We start from the raw sequence: 21,274 nt of genomic DNA, 5'->3' as shown, positions 1-21,274 counted from the left end.
TCCTAAATACGTTAACACCTTCATGATGGCACAATACTTCCTCAAACCTTTTAGGCCCCTAATAGAGCACTTCCATGCTCTTTTGAAATTACTGGCTCATGTTTGTTTGTCTGTCCTCTAGACTATATATTTTAAAAGAATGACTTTATTTAACTTTATTAATTAATTTATTTAGTTTTTAATTTGACCAGAGAGGGACAGAGTGAGAGAAAGAGCAAGAGGGAGAAAGAGAAAAGGAAAGTGAGAAAGCAAGCTGCCAGGTCCAGGACTTGAATGGCTGTTGGCCATGTTGAAGTCCAACACCCTTAACCACCATGCCACCTGCAGGCCCCTCCTCTAGACTATACATTATTAATTTTTTTTTTTTTGCCAGAGGGCACAAGAGAGAGAAAAGAGGGAGAGGGAGGGAAGATGGAGGAAGAGAGAGAAAGAGAGAGAGAGAGAGAACCCCCTCATAGAATATGAGGGAGTTCTCACCATGATCCTTTTCCTTCATTTCTCCTTCCTAGCAGGTTACTGGCCACTGCCATGGGCCTGAATTTGAACCATAGCCATGGGATCCAGCTCCTAAAGGAGAGTTAAATCACTGTGCTACGGCGCTGACTCTGGTCTATACATTCTTTGAAGACTTAGTTATGTTTGCAGACTAAGAGCCTAGCATAGAGTTTTGTAGAGACTATTAGATCAGTAAATATTTATTAAACAACCACCACATGACCTGCCAGCCTTTTACCATTCAATTCTAATCTGATTACTAGCCAGTGATCTAAATATAACAACATTAATCATTTTATGAGTTCTGTCTTGCTCTGAAAGCAGAGTAGTTTTTATTGAAATCTACATAAAAAGCTTGTTTCAGAAGACAAAACTATCAACCACAAGTCAAACATATCTTGAGATTCTTTAGTATTATACCAAAACTAGTTGAGATTAGGTAATTTTTCCCCTAAGATATTAGTAAACAAAAGGACAAATATACCTCAGAAAGATTTGGTTGAAGCAAAGAACTCACTATTTTTTTTTTCAAAAATTAAAAGGAATTAAATGGAATGGAATTACTTGCACTCTGAGACCTAGCTATTCACAGATGACCCAAGATCATGATCACTGCCCTTGCTAATATGCAGTCAAGTCTGACGCTCATTTCACACTCACCATTTGTTTGCATAGAAGGTGCAATATTTCAGAAAGCAAGACCCCAGCTCTTCCAACAGGAAGTAAAGGTTTGCTAAATTCTCTGCAAAAGATAAAGGCAGTGATTACCTCTGAACAAATTCTCTGTTTTTTAACAGCAGACAACTAATGGGTGCCAAAAACTATGTAACTGCCACCTAAATACTGGACAATTCGGAGCTCTAGGAAAACTTGAGGTCATTTTCATCAGAAGGAGTTTGGAGACTTCACAGAGAAGCTAAAAAGGGACTCTACAATTCCTGATTCATGTCTTTTTCCTTAACCACTTCAGTAACAGAAGCAATACAAAGATCAGTCTCATAAGTAATCTGCTTATTTATGTAAACTCTGCTTCAAGTCAAAAGGAGAGAAATACCTTAGGTACCAGAAGTTGTGAAGCTTAGTTATGAAGTGTTTCTAAGAAAGGAAGCTTTTCTGTAGAATATGGATGAAATAGAAGGGGATCAATTTGTTCACAGTATGTATGCCTCAGTATTTCCCAAACTGTGCTCTATTAGGATAGCAAAGATACTGGTATTTCCTCAAAAAAGGATTCTACAGTCAATTAAGTGAGGAAATGCTGAGTGACACAAAGCGAACTGGTTTTTATTTATCATTTTGTTTTACCATTGGATTCTCATACTCTTTAATGTGCTATAATATGCTTTGTGTATCTCAAAGAAAAGGGACACTGTAGAAGGCAGTGTGTGACTACCAGCTTTTGGGGAAAACACTAGTATTATGAAGAAGAGTTTGGGAGCTACTGATCTATACAACAGCACCAATTCTCCACTCACAGCCAAATCTCAGGGTGCTTGAGATGTCAGTTCCTTTTATCATGACCACGAGGACGCACTATGCAGGCAGCACAGTCTGACTAGCTATAATGTGAACACCTGACTTCTTGCAGCATTGGAGCAATGACGGACAGGAAGTCTGTGCAAGCAATCATCTTCTAGTTACATGGTTCTGGAGCCATTACCTACAACTGCTGTCACTCTCAACAGACCACAGGGCTATCGCATCCCTACCACATCTCCATATATTATAACATTTCACACACTGGATGGAGTTACAGGCTCCATCCGGGGGTCTCCAAGTGCACTAGCAGGAGAGCACTATGCCAGAGAGCCAGCTGGTGCATCCTGTGCTTAACTGATAGACATCAAAAGAAACAAGTATAACTTACATGATAAGTTCTCTCATGGAGATTCCGCCTTCTTTGAACATGGGAGTCACCAATTCAGCAAGGTACAACCAAATATGAGGGATATCAATGGCCATGTCATCTGCCAATTCCAAGGTTTCCGAAAAACTGAAAAATAGGAAAAAATTCACATGCAAATGTATCAAAAGTTAAGATGAAATAAAGAGGCCAAAAATTAGTTGATAAATACACCTGCTATATTAGGCATGGGTCTAGGGGTGAAGCGTTGGTAAATAAGTTACCATTCATCAAGAGTACATATATGGGGCAGAGCCAGGGAAAAGAACAGAACAGAGAAAAAGCACACTTGCACATGGCATTAATACTCCGAAGGACATGAACCATAATACCAAAGGGTGGACAGAAAACAACCGTATGGTAGAGACATTTGAAAGGCTAATATGATGACTAAGAGACAGTCATGTCAGGTTCTGGTGAACAGCTACCCACTTTAATCCATGCTTTAATGAGTATGTCACACTGACGAAACACACACACACAAAGAAAAAAGACCAAAACCCTTGTCTTCAAGGGCCTTATAATGGACAAATAAATGGGACAGGTCTGAATAAGTCTGGCAATATAACTAATATTATTGTCACTATTACATGTTGCAAATTGCAGGACTTCTAAAGAAAAGCTAGTGGTTTCATATGTTTGAGTTATAGAAACAAATATTTCTGTCAAGTAAAATAAATGGAACTTACATGTAAGACTTAGGAAAGTCAAATACAGGTTGAAAATCCTAAGTATTCATTTAGGGGTATTAACAAACAATTCAATACTTTGTTAATTATTCCCATATATAGCACATTAAGAAGTACAAAATCAGAAGTGATTTTAACTGTAAGAGAGAAATACATAACAGCAAGTCATAAGGAAAGGGAAGAATTAATGAAAATGCCAAGAGCAGGTGGTATTTGTGTTCAGATTCTTTGAGATCTCTGCCTTAGGAAAATGTGTGCTTTCAACTGTAGCTCCAGGTTCTAACCAGATATGTCACTCTTTTTTCTCTAGCTCACGTGTCATTAAAATTTTTCACTTGAAAAAAAAAAGGCCACTACAAGGCAGGGTCACCTTTCTGAAGCTGCCATTTCCAAACAGTTTACAGTTCAGTCACACCACCTAAGCCTGGCTTCATGAATCCTTAAATCAGCTTTGTGACCTCATAGCTTGCAATGACTCGCATCTACATGCTACACACAGATACGTGACCGCTCTCTCACTACCTGCACACTTCCAGCTCAGCTAATGGGCCACTTACAGAACATAAGCTGGCTGAACACCAGGGTCTCTGGGTTCAGCACTTAATCCTGCCAATTTGTGCCTGTGCATGAGCAGCATGGATTACACTGTTTAATGAGCCCAGGAGACAGCCACAACATCTGAGTCTTTTATTAGTATATCTGCTGTTATTTTCATCTCATATTACAACTAAAAGCTACCCGTATTTTTGCCTTGGTTTTCTCCTTCTTAGTAAGTTAGTTCATCATTAGACAGTTTCCAAAATACAATCAGTGGTCAAATCCACACTGCTATTAAAAAACATTTTTGGCAGGACCAGCAGTTAGCATAATGGCTATGTCGCTGGACTCCCACGTAGTCGACCACGGTATGAGTCCCGGACCCGGTGGCTTAAAACTCACGCCGGGCGCATGTGCGTGCGTGCCCAAGATCCCGAGAGGAGAATGGAGGAGAAGGGACTGCAGCGTGGCCATCCCCCCTGGGGGGGTGATTTCTCACTTTCTGTCTCTCTGTCTCTCTCTGTCTGGTGAGCGCATGCGCCCTATAGCAAAAACTTCTCCAAAAAAAAAAAAAAAAAAGTAAAAAGAAAAAACCACATTTTTGGCTGAACAGAGGATTTCCATAGACCAAGCCTGTAAGAGACTTTTTCTTTGTATATAGTTCCTAAATCCTTTTATATAATTAAAAAAGAAAAAAAATCCCAGGTGTGCAGAAGCTCCTAGGGAACTGCCTTTCTGCCTTTGTACTACCATAAAGCCTATGACAATGCCTCACACAATCCATATTTTCTGTGGGTGAATGAACGGAACAGAGCTACACTATACCCTTACTTCTTGGTATGCAGTGACCACCACATCTACTGACCTACACTTTGTTGGGTTCTATATAGATGGGACCTCACATATCCTCCCTTACCCCATTTCAACTACTGGAGTCCCACTTCATTCTACATATCAGGTTCTGTTTAGAAATTTTTCTTGAAGTGTGCTCGCCAGGGAAAAACAGGCAGAAAGAGGTGGAGAAAGTAAAAATCACCCACTGGGTGGGTGGGAGGGCAGCCAGGCTGCAATCATTCTTCTCCATTCTCTTGGGATTTGGGGCATGTATGCACACATGCCCAGCACGTTTTCTTCAAGCTACCAGGTCCAGGACTCAAACAGCACAGCTGGCTATGTGGGATCCAGTTCCCTTAACCACCATGCCACCAGCTGACCCTGTTTAAAACTTAATTATGCTAATATGTGCATTTAGTTGATAAGAATATGAGCTTGACAAAAAAGACTTATAATAAATAGTATAGAATTCTAACTGCCATTAGACTCAATGAACATGTACCCAAATGAGTATAAGATAGCAGATACAAATCTGATGTCCAGACCTCAGAGGTCTCAGTTCCTCTTCGTTTAGAGAGTGGGCAACTGTCTATGTTGGATGAAAGTCTACATTTACATTTGATACAATGTGGCTCCTAAACCAAGTTTTTTTTTTTTTTCTTTTTTGGAGAGGTTTTTCACTATAGGGCGCGTGCGCTCGCCAGACAGACAGAGAAAGACATAGAGACAGAAAGCGAGAAATCACCCCCCAGGGGGGATGGTCACGCCGCAATCCCTTCTCCTCCATTCTCCTCTCGGGATCTTGGGCACGCACGCACACGCGCCCGGCGTGAGTTTTAAGCCACCGGGTCCGGGATGCGAACCGCGGTTGACTACGTGGGAGTCCAGCGACATAGCCATTACGCTAACTGCTGGTTCCCAAACCAAGTTATTTTTACAATATGCAATTTTAACATTCAACACTGATTATAGAATGTCAGGCTGGGCAACATTCTGTGGCTGTTCCACAAAGAACCTAACTTGATGGTGTATTACAAATATACCAGAGCCTGATCAGATGAAGACACAAGAGCAGTGACTGCCAGGCCTCATCAAACTAGCCCTTGATGAGAATTATAATGAAACCACCCTGGATAGGTTCTCAAATCATTAGGAAATGATGGATGAAATATATGGAGTTACATACACTTAAATGGGGCCAGGGAGGAGAAACACTTCCTGGCCAAAGAACCCATTCTTTACTGAAAGAATAAGGCTTTTAAATTTAAGTCACTTTTCCAGAATTTTTATCACAAAGAAAAGCTTTTTTCCAGGATGAACATGTAGGGGTTTACCTATTAATAGTAAAGGCCTCAGATTTTCCCTAAGGCAGAGGCATCTCTGTTATTTTATTTCTATCATAATATAGGTCTAAGGCTAACACTGGGTTATCAGGATAGTCATGATGCATTTTTGCATAGAACATAGAAAAAAATATATCATGACTTTTCTGATGACCCAATTTATATAGAAAACTACACACACACACACACACACACACACACACATATATATATATATATATATATATAGAGAGAGAGAGAGAGAGAGAGAGAGAGAACCTTTATGTACTTTTGCAGCTGCAAAATGCCATGATATCAACCAACATATTATCAATATAAGATATCACATCAACATGTTACATGGACACAATTTTCATCTATTAAAAAAATACTAAACACTTAAAAAAGTTAAGTATTTTTAAAACTACCTACTTCGTAAGAGTCTAGGAACTGAATATAGCACTCTTAAAGAGAATACCAACCCTTTGAAGAAGTCCTGTTTGCTGAGTTTCTCCGACTGTACCAGCTGATACAGTAAATGGCCCATGTGCTCTCTGGTGATCTGGCTCCTTTCCAGGGTGGACTCCACTCCCACTCTTACAAAAACATGTAGCAGGCCCTGGGCATTCAGCTCTTCAACACATTGCATGGCTTCCTGTTTAAACAGCAAATAAAAGCTTATTCCAAAATCTGGATAGTGTTACCGGAGTATCAAGATAATTTGCAAATCTTTTACTATGACAAGCTCCATAAACAAGACAGTTTTCATATTAAGTTATTGCTGGTTTGCTTAACATAATATAGTTCAGTAAAATGCAAGCTGATATGGCTAATATGAGTCACATTTTAAAAAGTGATATATCTTGGGCCAGCAGGTGGTGTGGAGGCTAACATTCTAGATTCCCATATAGGCAACTATGGTTCAAGTCCCAGACTGGTACCTTGGAAATCATGCTGGGTGAGTGTTCATGCATACCCTAAATCCCAAGAGTAGAAGGGAGAAGAAGAAACTGTGGCACGGCAATTCCCCCAGGGGGTGATTTCTCACTTTCCCTCTCTCCAGTGAGCACAAGCCATCTTTAAAAGGCTAACATGTTTAGGTTAACAATTTTACTAAAGAGTACTCAAAGAAGAGACCAGCAGAGGGCATAACGGTTTCATTGCTGGACTCTCACATGGCCAACTGCAGTTCAAGTCCTGGACCTGGAGGCTTGCTCCATTCTCCTCTCGGGATCTTGGGCACGCACGCACACGCGCCCGGCGTGAGTTTTAAGCCACCGGGTCCGGGATGCGAACCGCGGTTGACTACGTGGGAGTCCAGCGACATAGCCATTACGCTAACTGCTGGTTCCCAAACCAAGTTATTTTTACAATATGCAATTTTAACATTCAACACTGATTATAGAATGTCAGGCTGGGCAACATTCTGTGGCTGTTCCACAAAGAACCTAACTTGATGGTGTATTACAAATATACCAGAGCCTGATCAGATGAAGACACAACAGCAGTGACTGCCAGGCCTCATCAAACTAGCCCTTGATGAGAATTATAATGAAACCACCCTGGATAGGTTCTCAAATCATTAGGAAATGATGGATGAAATATATGGAGTTACATACACTTAAATGGGGCCAGGGAGGAGAAACACTTCCTGGCCAAAGAACCCATTCTTTACTGAAAGAATAAGGCTTTTAAATTTAAGTCACTTTTCCAGAATTTTTATCACAAAGAAAAGCTTTTTTCCAGGATGAACATGTAGGGGTTTACCTATTAATAGTAAAGGCCTCAGATTTTCCCTAAGGCAGAGGCATCTCTGTTATTTTATTTCTATCATAATATAGGTCTAAGGCTAACACTTGGGTTATCAGGATAGTCATGATGCATTTTTGCATAGAACATAGAAAACAATATATCATGACTTTTCTGATGACCCAATTTATATAGAAAACTACACACACACACACACACACACACACACACATATATATATATATATATATATATAGAGAGAGAGAGAGAGAGAGAACCTTTATGTACTTTTGCAGCTGCAAAATGCCATGATATCAACCAACATATTATCAATATAAGATATCACATCAACATGTTACATGGACACAATTTTCATCTATTAAAAAAATACTAAACACTTAAAAAAGTTAAGTATTTTTAAAACTACCTACTTCGTAAGAGTCTAGGAACTGAATATAGCACTCTTAAAGAGAATACCAACCCTTTGAAGAAGTCCTGTTTGCTGAGTTTCTCCGACTGTACCAGCTGATACAGTAAATGGCCCATGTGCTCTCTGGTGATCTGGCTCCTTTCCAGGGTGGACTCCACTCCCACTCTTACAAAAACATGTAGCAGGCCCTGGGCATTCAGCTCTTCAACACATTGCATGGCTTCCTGTTTAAACAGCAAATAAAAGCTTATTCCAAAATCTGGATAGTGTTACCGGAGTATCAAGATAATTTGCAAATCTTTTACTATGACAAGCTCCATAAACAAGACAGTTTTCATATTAAGTTATTGCTGGTTTGCTTAACATAATATAGTTCAGTAAAATGCAAGCTGATATGGCTAATATGAGTCACATTTTAAAAAGTGATATATCTTGGGCCAGCAGGTGGTGTGGAGGCTAACATTCTAGATTCCCATATAGGCAACTATGGTTCAAGTCCCAGACTGGTACCTTGGAAATCATGCTGGGTGAGTGTTCATGCATACCCTAAATCCCAAGAGTAGAAGGGAGAAGAAGAAACTGTGGCACGGCAATTCCCCCAGGGGGTGATTTCTCACTTTCCCTCTCTCCAGTGAGCACAAGCCATCTTTAAAAGGCTAACATGTTTAGGTTAACAATTTTACTAAAGAGTACTCAAAGAAGAGACCAGCAGAGGGCATAACGGTTTCATTGCTGGACTCTCACATGGCCAACTGCAGTTCAAGTCCTGGACCTGGAGGCTTGAACCACACCGGGCATTTGTGCGTGCATACCCAAAATCCTGAGAAGAGAATCGAGGAGAAGGGATTACAGCATGATCATTTTCCCTGGCAGGTGATTTCTCTTTTTCTGTCTCTCTCTTACAAATAAACAAACAAACAAACAAAAAACTGTAAGAAAAAAAAAGGTTCAAAGAACCAGAGTCAAAAAAAAATTTTTTTAAACAACGTTCCTTTATTTTATGATCATTTAAAAAACTGAAAATGGTATATTATGAAACATAAATTCTTTTTTTTAAAAGCAGTTTTTGCCTTAAGTGTGTGTGGTGGCTGGAGAGAGAGATAAAGAGACAGTAAGAGGAAAAATAAGAAATCACTCGCCATGGGGGATGGCCGAACCACAATCCCTTCTCCTTCATTCTCCTCCCAGGATCTTGGGCATGCATACACACACACCCGGCATGAGTTTTAAGCTACCAGGTCTGGGATGTGAGCCACGGTCAGCCATGTGGGAGTCCAGAGATGCAACCACTATGCCATCTGCTGTCCCTTGAAATTGAAATTCAATGTCATTATTTTATTATTTTTTTTAACTTATTTTTTGCTACAGGGTGAGCTTGATCACCAGAGAGAGAAAGTGAAAATCACCCTCCAGGGGGATGGCCACTATGCAATCCTTTCTCTTCTTGGGATTTTGGGCATGCACATATACATGTCCAGTATGATTCTCAAACACCATGTCTAGAACTCGAACAGTGCAGTTGGCCATGTGGTATCCAGTGCCTTATCAGCCACAACACCTGCTGGTCCATGATTCAAAATTCTTAACCTCTGTTACTTTATTTCTATCATAACATAGGTCCAACAATAATATCTAGAAAACCATATATATATATATATATAGTGTTACCGGAGTATCAAGATAATTTGCAAATCTTTTACTATGACAAGCTCCATAAACAAGACAGTTTTCATATTAAGTTATTGCTGGTTTGCTTAACATAATATAGTTCAGTAAAATGCAAGCTGATATGGCTAATATGAGTCACATTTTAAAAAGTGATATATCTTGGGCCAGCAGGTGGTGTGGAGGCTAACATTCTAGATTCCCATATAGGCAACTATGGTTCAAGTCCCAGACTGGTACCTTGGAAATCATGCTGGGTGAGTGTTCATGCATACCCTAAATCCCAAGAGTAGAAGGGAGAAGAAGAAACTGTGGCACGGCAATTCCCCCAGGGGGTGATTTCTCACTTTCCCTCTCTCCAGTGAGCACAAGCCATCTTTAAAAGGCTAACATGTTTAGGTTAACAATTTTACTAAAGAGTACTCAAAGAAGAGACCAGCAGAGGGCATAACGGTTTCATTGCTGGACTCTCACATGGCCAACCGCAGTTCAAGTCCTGGACCTGGAGGCTTGAACCACACCGGGCTTGTGCGTGCATACCCAAAATCCTGAGAAGAGAATCGAGGAGAAGGGATTACAGCATGATCATTTTCCCTGGCAGGTGATTTCTCTTTTTCTGTCTCTCTCTTACAAATAAACAAACAAACAAACAAAAAACTGTAAGAAAAAAAAAGGTTCAAAGAACCAGAGTCAAAAAAAAATTTTTTTAAACAACGTTCCTTTATTTTATGATCATTTAAAAAACTGAAAATGGTATATTATGAAACATAAATTCTTTTTTTTAAAAGCAGTTTTTGCCTTAAGTGTGTGTGGTGGCTGGAGAGAGAGATACAGAGACAGTAAGAGGAAAAATAAGAAATCACTCGCCATGGGGGATGGCCGAACCACAATCCCTTCTCCTTCATTCTCCTCCCAGGATCTTGGGCATGCATACACACACACCCGGCATGAGTTTTAAGCTACCAGGTCTGGGATGTGAGCCACGGTCAGCCATGTGGGAGTCCAGAGATGCAACCACTATGCCATCTGCTGTCCCTTGAAATTGAAATTCAATGTCATTATTTTATTATTTTTTTTAACTTATTTTTTGCTACAGGGTGAGCTTGATCACCAGAGAGAGAAAGTGAAAATCACCCTCCAGGGGGATGGCCACTATGCAATCCTTTCTCTTCTTGGGATTTTGGGCATGCACATATACATGTCCAGTATGATTCTCAAACACCATGTCTAGAACTCGAACAGTGCAGTTGGCCATGTGGTATCCAGTGCCTTATCAGCCACAACACCTGCTGGTCCATGATTCAAAATTCTTAACCTCTGTTACTTTATTTCTATCATAACATAGGTCCAACAATAATATCTAGAAAACCATATATATATATATATCTATACACATAACTTTTATGTTATCCTGTTTGAGTATGGCGATATGCAAAATCTTCAGTGAAAAAGGTCTTCCTTCATAGAAAAGATAAAGTTAAGTGATACGATTAAACGTTTTAGGAAGTTACTGTGGTGTGGGGCTAGTTAATTTGTACTTATTGTGAAATAACCCAACTGGGTCAGTATCTTCATTCTGGAGGTAAAAGCATGGCAGCAGGGGACCAGCAGTTGGTGTAATGGCTAGGTTGCTGGACTCCCATGTAGTGGACTGCGGTTCAAGTCCCAGACCCGGTGGCTTAAACTCATGCCAGGCATGTGTACGTGTGTGCCCAAGATCCTGAGAGGAAGATGGAGAAGGGATTACGGTGTAGCCAACCCCCCTGGGGGTGATTTCTTGCTTTCTATCTCTGTCTTTTTTTTTGGGGGGGGGTTCGCTATAGGGCATGTGCGCGCGCCAGACAGACAGAGAGAGACAGAGAGACAGAAAGCGAGAAATCAACCCCCCAGGGGGGATGGTCACGCCACAATCCCTTCTCCTCCATTCTCCTCTCAGGATCTTGGGCATGCAAGCACACGCGCCCGGTGTGAGTTTTAAGCCACCGGGTCTGGGACGCGAACCGCGGTCGACTACGTGGGAGTCCAGCGACATAGCTATTATGCTAACTAGCTGGTTCCTTCTATCTTAGAGAGAGATTTTAGTGCACACGCTCTGTAGCACCTCCCCCTCCCCCCCAAAAAAAGTCAGTCAGGGCCATCAAATAGAGTGCACCTCCTTGCCCACACCTACTGCAAAACTGTCTGGTGCCCCTGAGCCCAAGATATTTTTATTCTGTAAATCCTCTGAAAAGTGTAGCTCTTCTGTGGGGAATGCACGTGAGAAGGCAGTCATCCGATGGCAGAGGGGGCACAGCTCATCTCGGTGTCTGCCACTGTTGCTCTTGCCCTCTGCTGCTTTATTTAATATCTCCCCTGTGGCAACTTTTTATCCAAACACATTTTCAAGTTAAAGAACAGTACAGGGGACCAGCAGGTGGCGTGGCTGTTAAGGTGCTGGACACTCCCACATGGCTGACCATGGTTCAAGTCCTGAACCTGATGGCTTGCTTTCTCACTTTCTCTCTCACTTCTCTCTCTGATCAAATTAAAATATATGAATGAATAAATAAAATTAAATAAAATAATTCTTGGAAAAAAAAAGAACAGTACAATGCAAACTGTGTATCTTCACTTTTGTCTAGGTTTATATAATATTTGTTTTCCACTCTCTGTGAATATCCAGAAATATAATATTCATATGTCAATAAAATATTATCTGTAGTGATTGAACGTATTAAGTAAATAAATTAAAAAATATATTATCTGATATATACAAGTTGAGTCTCTCTTATCTGAAGTGCTGGGGGCCAGAATGCTTCAACTTTCTGATATTTTTGGATTTCGGAATATCTCCATATACATAATAATTTATCTTGGGGATATGACTCAAACCTAAACACACAATTAATTTATATTTTATATGCACCTTATACACAGCTTGAAGGTAATTTTACAATTTTTTTTTTTAGAGAGAGATTTTTGTTACAGGGCATGTGTGCTTGCCAGAGAGACAGAAGGCAAGAAATCACCTTCTGGGGGGGGGGATGGCCATGCCACAGTCCCTTCTCTTCTATTCTCCTCTTGGGATTTTGGGCATACATGTGCCCAGCATGAGTTTAAGCTGCTCAGTCCGAGACTTGAACCATGGTCTACTACTATAAAGTAACCATTATACCATCTGCTGGTTCCCCCCATTATTTTTTATGGGAGAGATAATTTTGTTATAGGGCAAATCTGCTCGCTGGAGAGACAGAAAGGGACAGAAAATGAGAAATCACCTCCCGCCCCCACCAGGGAGGATAATCATGCTGCTGTCTGTTCTCCTCCATTCTCCTCTCGAGATTTTGGGCATGCACGCACACATGCCTGGCATGAGTTTCAAACCACCAGGTCCAAGACTGAACCATGGCTGGCCATGTGGGAGTCCAGCAACATATCATTATGCCATCTGCTGGTCCCACATAATTAATTAATTAATTAATCTATTTATCTACTTATTTGGAGAGATTTTTGCTATAGGGCACATATGCTCACCAGAAAGACAGAGAGAGAGAGAAAGACAGAGAGACAAAAAGCAAGAAATCACCTCCCAGGGCAGATGGCCACACCGCAATCCCTTCTCCGTTCTCCTCTCGGGATCTTGAGCACACACGCACATGCGCCTGGCGTGAGTTTAAGCCACCGGGTCTGGGACTTGAACCATGGTTGAGTACGTGAGAGTCCAGTGACATAGCCATTAAGCCAACTGCTGATCCCAATATTTTTATATTGTAGGATTCTGACTACAACCCATCAAAAGAGGTCAGGTGTGGAATTTTCCACAGATGGCATCTTTTTGGCACTCAAAAAGTTTTGGATATTAAAGCATTTTGAATTTCAGATTTTTGGATTAGGAATGGTCAACCTGCAATACATATTAAAATTTCCATAACTATCCCCAAACATTTAATATAGCTTCTTCTTGTGAAGTCTAATTTGAAAACCCAGTATTACATGCTATGATGTCTCTTTAGACTCCTTTTTTGGTCTTCTCATGATACTGTCATTTTTTAAATATGCAGGTCAACTGTCATGTAAAACGAATTATTATGTACTTTCAGCTAATCAATTCTCTATTGCTAGCTATAAGTGCACCCCACACATAAATAAATCACCAGTCATCCTTCTAATTTATAACTGTCAGGACACTGCTGTTATCTATTCCCTCTGCTCTTTATAGACCTAGAGGTTTTTGCTATAGGGTGTGTGTGCTCGCCAGGCAGACAGAGAGAGACAGAGAGACAGAAAGTGAGAAATCACCCCCCCCCAGGGAGGATGGTCATGCCGCAATCCCTTCTCCTCCATTCTCCTCTCGGGATCTTGGGCACGCACGCACACATACCCGGTGTGAGTTTTAAGCCACCAGGTCCGGGACGCCAACCGCGGTCAACTACGTGGGAGTCTAGCGACATAGCCATTACACTAACTGCTGGTGCCCTAGACCTAGTGGGTCTTTACCTCATTTTAAGGCTATCAACATCATCATAATAATCTTTAAGAGAGAACAGAAATGAATGGAAACATTCAGTTCCTAATAGTTAACCTGAAGTGATTAAGTGTCTTCTAATGGGATTCAATCAGTATGTCTATATAAAGGCCCAACTAATATTTGAAGTCACTGAGTTTGGAGCCAGCAGATGGCATAGCAGTTACATTGCTGGACTCCCACATGGCAGACTGCGGTTCAAATCCCAGACCTGAGGGCGTCAAAATCATGCCAGGCACATGTGCGTATGTGCTCAAGGTCACCGGAGGAGAATGGAGGAGAAGGGATTGCAGCACGGCCATCTCTCCTGGGGGTGATTTCTCACTTTCCATCTCACTGCCTCTGTCTCTCTCTAGTAAGGACATGTTCCCTAAGGCAAAAAACTTGGGGAAAAAATGTTACAGGAGTTTAGCAACTCCCCCTTCTATCACTTTTCTCACGATTTGCTTCTTGTCTAAATTCACAGTTGAAATGACAACTGTAGTCTTAACTCTGATTGCCCTATGCCTGGTTATCATATCACCTAGTTTTACTTTTCTGCACTCAAACATTTTCTCTCTGTAGTTATTTTTATTTACTTGTTACCTATATTTAGGACTTGTATCTCCCCACTGGAATGTAAGCTCTAAGAAAATCAGACTGTTGTTCATGTCATTTACTATACATCCAGGCACAGGCGACAGAACATTTTAGATATTCAATAAATATATAGCAGAGGGACTAAAACCACCACGGTAGAGTCTGACAGGTATACACGTAAATCCTGGCTCTGCCATTTACACTATATGAGTGCAAACCCCCCCACTTGACTTTCTATCACAGGGTTATAGTAAGGAACATAAAAAATAAAAGTACTTGGCACATAACTAGGCACAAAATAAGTGCTCAATGAACAGTAACTGGAATTACTATGAATAACAATAGCACCACAAATATGTTAGGGGAAAGGTCCCTCCCTCAGGTAAGCTCTGTAGCCTCAGCAGGATACGCAGACACTCTAAGGTTATGAGATAAAACTGAGCTCGTGAGGCTCTGGAGCAAAAGCCTAGCTTTGAACTCTGATTCTGCCACTTACTAGCAAGATGATCTCGAGTAAGTTATGTTACCTCTCTCCTTCTCAGTTTCCTTATCTGTAAAAATGGGTATTATAATAACAAGTTCAGAAGGGTGTTAAGAGGATTACATGAATGAATACGTATAAAACACATCACTTCAATAAATGGCCAACATTATTAACTGGTTCTTATCGCCACTCTGCTGGCACAGCTGCCTGGACTCAGTACAATGGAACTCTAAAGTCAGTACCAGCAGATGGTGTAGTGGTTAAAGTGCTGGACTCCCATTTGGTCACTTATCACAGTTTGAATCCTGCACCTGGCAGCTTGAAACTCATGTTGGGTGTGTATGTATGTGCGCCCAAGATCCTGGGAGGAGGGTGGAGAAGGGATTGTGGCATGGCCGTGTCCCTTGTGTGGTGATTTCTTGCTGTCTCTCTGGCAATGCCTTATAGCAAAAAATCTAAAAAACTCTAAAATCACAATGGCTCTGTCCTGCCATGCTGCCAGCTGGGCCTCCTAGACCTTAATATTCTCCAAAGGATCCTCTTCTTGTGCTGAAGTGTTACTATCGTGCTTTCCTCCCTCCAGCTCCGGTTCATCGCAGGGTCATGCTGTTCCCCTGTAAGGTGTCTGTCACTCACTCGCTGTACATCCTGCCAATTATGTTGGACGGCATCCCTGCTGCTCTCTTCCTATTGTTTTTGCTTTCATCTTTCTCAGCCCTTTCATACTCTTGTAAGTTTTTTTTTACCTTCCCCTACTTACATGAATGAAAAAAGCTGTGCTTCCAGTTTACAAGAATATTCTTCGTTGCCTAGGAAGCTAACTAATGAGCGACAGTACATCAGGTATGACCTCTGGCTCTTTCCAGTTAATGTTTATTTATTTTGCTGCATTTCCAAGGGTTTCTAAAACTACTCATTCATCAATAACTTCTTCTTACTTCTTCTGCATATTAGACAGTTTCAGAGGCTTATGGATATTGAAGGCTGGGATATAAATAACCAGGCGATTTTTGTGTACAGAAAGCAAATAATGGGACCAACTAGTGGTGTAGTAGTTAACATGGCTGGATTCCACATATCTGATGCATGATTCAAGCCCTAGATCTGAAGGACTTAGAACTGCGCCAGGTGTGTGTGCACGTATACCTAAAACGTCAAAAGGAGGGAGAGATGGAGAAGGGAATGCAGTGCGACCATTTCCCATGGTGTGCATGTAGGGACGTTTTCTCACTTTTCTTCTCTCTCTCTTTGTCCCCTATCTGGTGAGTGCATGTGCTCTCTGGAAAAAAAATTTAAAAGTAATAAAAAAAAGGCAAGTAATCACTAGGGCATCCAGATCCCACTAAGGATCCAGACTCCACATAACCAACTGCAGCTGAATCTTGGCCCCAGAGATTGAAAAACACACCAGGTGCAAGTGTGCCCCCAAATGTCAGCAGGATGGAGAAATGCAGGAGCAGAGATTACGGCATGACCATGTCCCATCAGAGGAGTGCTTTCTCCCTCTCTCCGACTCTCTGTCTCTCTCTAGGAAGTGTACCCGCTCACTGGCAATTGAAAAAAAAAAAGTGAAAGCAGATAATAACTTTCTTGTCAAGAAAACACATACTATTAAAGAATACCTTTTCTCTTTTTTCTTTTTGGCCTTAGGGCACCAGGACAAGTGTGCTCACTGGAGACAGAGGCAGTGAGAAGGAAAGTGAGAAATCACCCCTCATGGGAGATGGCCACACTGCAATCCCTTTTCCTCCACTCTCCTCCTGGAATCTTGGGCGTGCACGCACACAAGCCCAGCAAGATTTTTAAGCCACCGGGTCCTGGACTCAAACCGCGGTCAGTCATGTGGAAGTCCAGCGATGGAACCATTATGCCAGTAATATAATTTCCAGTAATATAATGCCAACACAAAGGTAGTTACTATATCTGATATTTACAAAAGATAATTTTAATAGATAATACTTTTCTGACCTCAGATAATTAAACCAGATTCTATTATATAATCTCTCCTAAGAACCTAGAGGTTTACTAGCATTAAATAACTGCTTGCGGAGTTACCTGCTTATGGTCTGTTTCTGCAACTAGACTGTGGGCTTCATGAGGTCAGGTAGCAGATGCATCTTACAATGTGGGTCAAAGAAAAAGTAAGAGTCACAGAGGGCAAATTCAAAGCTACGTGTTGAAATGTACTATTTAGGCTGTCACCAGCTGGTAGCATTACGGTTAAGGTGACTGGATCCTGGGGCCAGCAGGATGCATGGTGAAGGTATTGGGTTCCCATATGGCTGACTGTGGTTTGAGTCCTGGATCTGACAGCTTGAAAATCACACAGGGATTATGTGCATGCATGCCCAAAATCCCAAGAGAAGAATGGAGGAGAAGGAATTGTGGTATGGCCATCTCCCCAGGGTGTGATTTCTCATTTTCCTTTCTCTCTCTCCAGTTGAGTGCATGCACCTTATGGGGGGAAAAAAAGTCCCTAGATCTCACATGGCCGACTGTGTAGGATTGAATCCTGGACCCAGTGGTTTGAAAAACATGCTGGGTGTATGTGCATGTGTGCCCAAAGTCCCAAGATGAGCATGGAGAAGAAGGGACTGTGGCATGGCCATCCCCCTTGGGGAGTGATTTCTCATCCCATCTCTCCCATCTCTTTGTCTGCCTCTCTGTAACAAATGCACTAGCACAAATGGAAAGGAATTATCTAGGCTGTCTGACACTGGCAGATTGTCCCTTTGTGCCTGTTTATATTATGAAATAAAGAAAAAGTAATGCTAGCCATACTTCAATGTTACTATGAGGATGATAAGATGATTGTAGGGGTAGGCCCATAGCATGGTATTTAAGCACTGTGTATAGGAATCCAGATCCCACATGGCTTACTGTGGTTCGAGTCATGGCCCAAGTGGCTTGTAAAACACGGTAGGCATATGTGTAAGTATGCCCAAAATCCTGATGGAAGGAGAAACAGTGGAAAAGGGATTGCAAGTGACCATGTCCCACTGGGAAATGCCTTCTCTCTCTCTCTCATGAGCACATACACTTCTGGCAATTAAAATATAAAGACTGTAAAGACAGCTCTATGTAGGGTTCCATGAATGCCTCACAATGACAATGTGTTCAGTTTTTTAAATTAATATCAAAGACAATTTGGTTCTCCCTTGGCAGGGATTGGTACCACTTGATCTTGTGAAATATAGTATTGAAATACAGTATAAATTTAAAAGAAAGTGCTTGGCAGAAATGCATCAAGTTCAGCAAACTAGACCGTGTCAAGAACTAACCAAGTAGCATGTCTCCCTGTCACAGGGCTCTCTAGGTTACTGTCTCTCTTTTTTAGTCTGACTTACCTTGAAATCGTTGATGTGCAGGAACTCGTCGATGATGGACCTGCACTTCCTCTCCAGCTCCTCCTCCGACAGTGCAGGCCTGTCCGGGGCTGACACTGCTGAGAGCTCTGGCTTTGCTACGAGTGAGATAAAGAAAAAGTAAGGATGTAAACATGTCAGAAATTACTGTAAAAATGGTAGGATATGGTTGATGATATTTATGTATTGCTTCCTTGTTTTAGTAAAGGTATTTAATACATAAAATTTGACAAAGCAATACGCTTAAACACAGAATACAGAAACTTTTGTTTTAGAACAGATGTACACTAAGTAACTTCATAAAAAACAACAGCAACATATTTTTTTTTTGAGAGGTTTTTTGCTATAGGGTGCGTGCGCTCGCCAGACAGACAGAAACAGAGACAGAAAGCGAGAAATCGCCCCCGGGGGAGATGTCCACGCCGCAATCCCTCTCCCTCCGTTCTCTTCTCGGAATCTTGGGCATGCATGCACACGCGCCCAGCGTGAGTTTTAAGCCACCGGGTCCAGGACAAGAACCGCAGTCGACTACATGGGAGTCCAGCGACATAGCCATTATGCCAACTTCTGGTCCCCATATGATAGCAATTAACGGAATGTACGGACATAACAAACTTGTGTGATTAGAGCTTTTTCATTCCTTTTTTTTGGAGAGGTTTTTGCTATAGGGCGCATGTGCTCGCCAGACAGACAGAGAGAGACAGATAGAAAGTGAGAAATCACCCCCAGGGGGGATGGCCACGCTGCAATCCCTTCTCCTCCACTCTCCTCTCAGGATCTTGGGCATGCACGCACACGTGCCCGGCGTGAGTTTAAGCCACCGGGTCCGGGACACGAACCACGGTCGACTATGTGGGAGTTCAGCGACATAGCCATTACGCTAACTGCTGGTCCCATTCCTTTTTGTATTTTGACTACTTCTCATTGCTTCAACGATGAAGGACACCTCGGCGGCCCTGATAGTCCCACCCTGCTGACCACAGTGCTTGGCCACACCAGCCCTTCGGCAGTGGCTTGAAGATGCTGCAGTCCCTCCTACTGACCTTTGCTCAGGGTGCTCTGACTGTGTGGATTGCTCCTTCCCTCTGTTCCATATCCACCTCCCCTTGCAAACCTGCTTCATCCCTACTGGACCTTTGGATGAGGGAAGCCTTTTCCAACACCACACCTGCACCCTAATTCTAGCAAATTCGTAGAACTACTTAATAAAGGTCTTCCTAATCCAGTAGAAGGCTGAGAGCGGGGATCGAGAGCCTAAAACTCACTATACATCTAGGGAACAAGTGACCCAAACAACACACACCCAGAGGACAGCTGGACAACATTATTCACCATACCCAAGGCATTTTCATGTAGTATCCTGTTACGTGCCACAAGTACCTAGCACAGGAAGGAAGGGAGCTGCATGTTCTGAAAGCTAGCTGATCTGAAGTCTATACCAACTGAGAGAAGACACTCCAGTTTGCCTCTGAAGTCCATTCAGAGGCTACAGCTATGAGAAACAACTTGTTTACTTCACTTTGATAGTGAAATCATTTCTTTTTAAGGGTGATTTTTACAGACAGAAAGCGAGAAATCACCCCCATGGGGGATAGCCACACTGCAATCCCTTCTCCTGTGTTCTCCTCTTGGGCTCTTGTGCATGCACGCACACATGTCCACCGTGAATTTTAAGGCACTGGGTCCGGGACCTAAACCAGGGTCAACTATGTGGGAGTCCAGCGATATAACCATTATGCCATCTGCTGGTCCCAATAATGAAACAAATTTGAAAGTGATATACATGCTGATTAATAACCAGTACTACTTCATGATTAAGATGGAAAAGATAATGACGACTATAATTTAAACTATTCATCTGTCTGTCATCATCATCATCACGTTTTTGAAAACTTAGTATTTATCAGGTAATGTTCTAAGTATTTACGTGCATTAACGTCTCATTCGTCTCATTTGATCTTCATAACCCTATCAGGTAGGTATACTTATCCCCATTTAACAGATGAAGAAACTGAAACACAGGTTAAATGTATGAGCATTGTCTGAGCTGTTCCTCTGAGAATACACATGCTGAATACACATGCTAAATACACACAAAATCCCAGCTACAAAGGAAGAGGAAAGCAACAAAAGACAATCTGGTACTTTGTATTCAGTGTGCCTTGCTATGGCCCAATGACCTGAGAATATTCTACATTTGAGGGCCCCAAGCAGCACTTATACACAGTGCAGTCAGTGGAGAGATAAAGACTTTTAAGAAACTCAGACTGCTAAAAATACAGGAAGAGGACCCTATCAGTGTAACATTTAATAGAGTAAAAGGAAAATTGACAGATTGCTCAGCCAAGGCTGAAACTAGGGACCGGGAACTGTTACAAAACTATGAAGCATTCTTTAACTTTTAAGGTGCTGATATTTGAAATCTACTCAGTCAAAAAGTCTCTTTTGTATTTTTTCTTTCAGTTGAAAGCCCAAGTCTCCAGTGTGGATCTGTCCCTGAGTCTCTCACCTGCCTCCCTCGTCTTGTTCCGGTCAGCCTCAGCGCTGCTCCTTTCCACATCCACGCCTCCTGTAAGCTGTTTCACGGTCTCTAGCATCTCTCTCCGCTGCTCTTCTTGAGACTGATTGTCTAACAGGTCTTTACTGCTGCTGCCCCTCATGAAAGTGTATGGACGAGCCGTTGCAGATGGAAGGGGCTTGTCCTTCTTTTCCCTGCCC

The 21,274-nt window shown here is 41.8% G+C and overlaps 1 protein-coding gene across 11 annotated transcripts in view; it reads right to left on the bottom strand.

The window, feature by feature from the left end:
- EIF4G3 (eukaryotic translation initiation factor 4 gamma 3) overlaps nucleotides 1–21,274 on the bottom strand; it is a 418,798-nt gene that overhangs the window by 28,634 nt on the left and 368,890 nt on the right. For all 11 annotated transcript variants that reach the window (XM_027770593.1, XM_027770592.1, XM_027770595.1 and 8 more), the window contains 5 exons: nucleotides 21,066–21,258; nucleotides 18,539–18,654; nucleotides 8,011–8,183; nucleotides 2,363–2,488; nucleotides 1,156–1,237 (listed from right to left, as the gene is read on the bottom strand). In XM_027770593.1, coding sequence (XP_027626394.1) covers nucleotides 1,156–1,237; nucleotides 2,363–2,488; nucleotides 8,011–8,183; nucleotides 18,539–18,654; nucleotides 21,066–21,258 — 690 coding nt within the window. The remainder of the gene's footprint in view (nucleotides 1–1,155; nucleotides 1,238–2,362; nucleotides 2,489–8,010; nucleotides 8,184–18,538; nucleotides 18,655–21,065; nucleotides 21,259–21,274) is intronic.

The sequence above is a fragment of the Tupaia chinensis genome, unplaced genomic scaffold (assembly GCF_000334495.1).
Source record: "Tupaia chinensis unplaced genomic scaffold, TupChi_1.0 Scaffold000146_1, whole genome shotgun sequence".
In the NCBI taxonomy this organism is placed as follows: Eukaryota; Metazoa; Chordata; class Mammalia; order Scandentia; family Tupaiidae; genus Tupaia; species Tupaia belangeri.
Note: the sequence above shows the minus strand (reverse complement) of the source record. Positions and strands in the feature narration are given on the sequence as shown.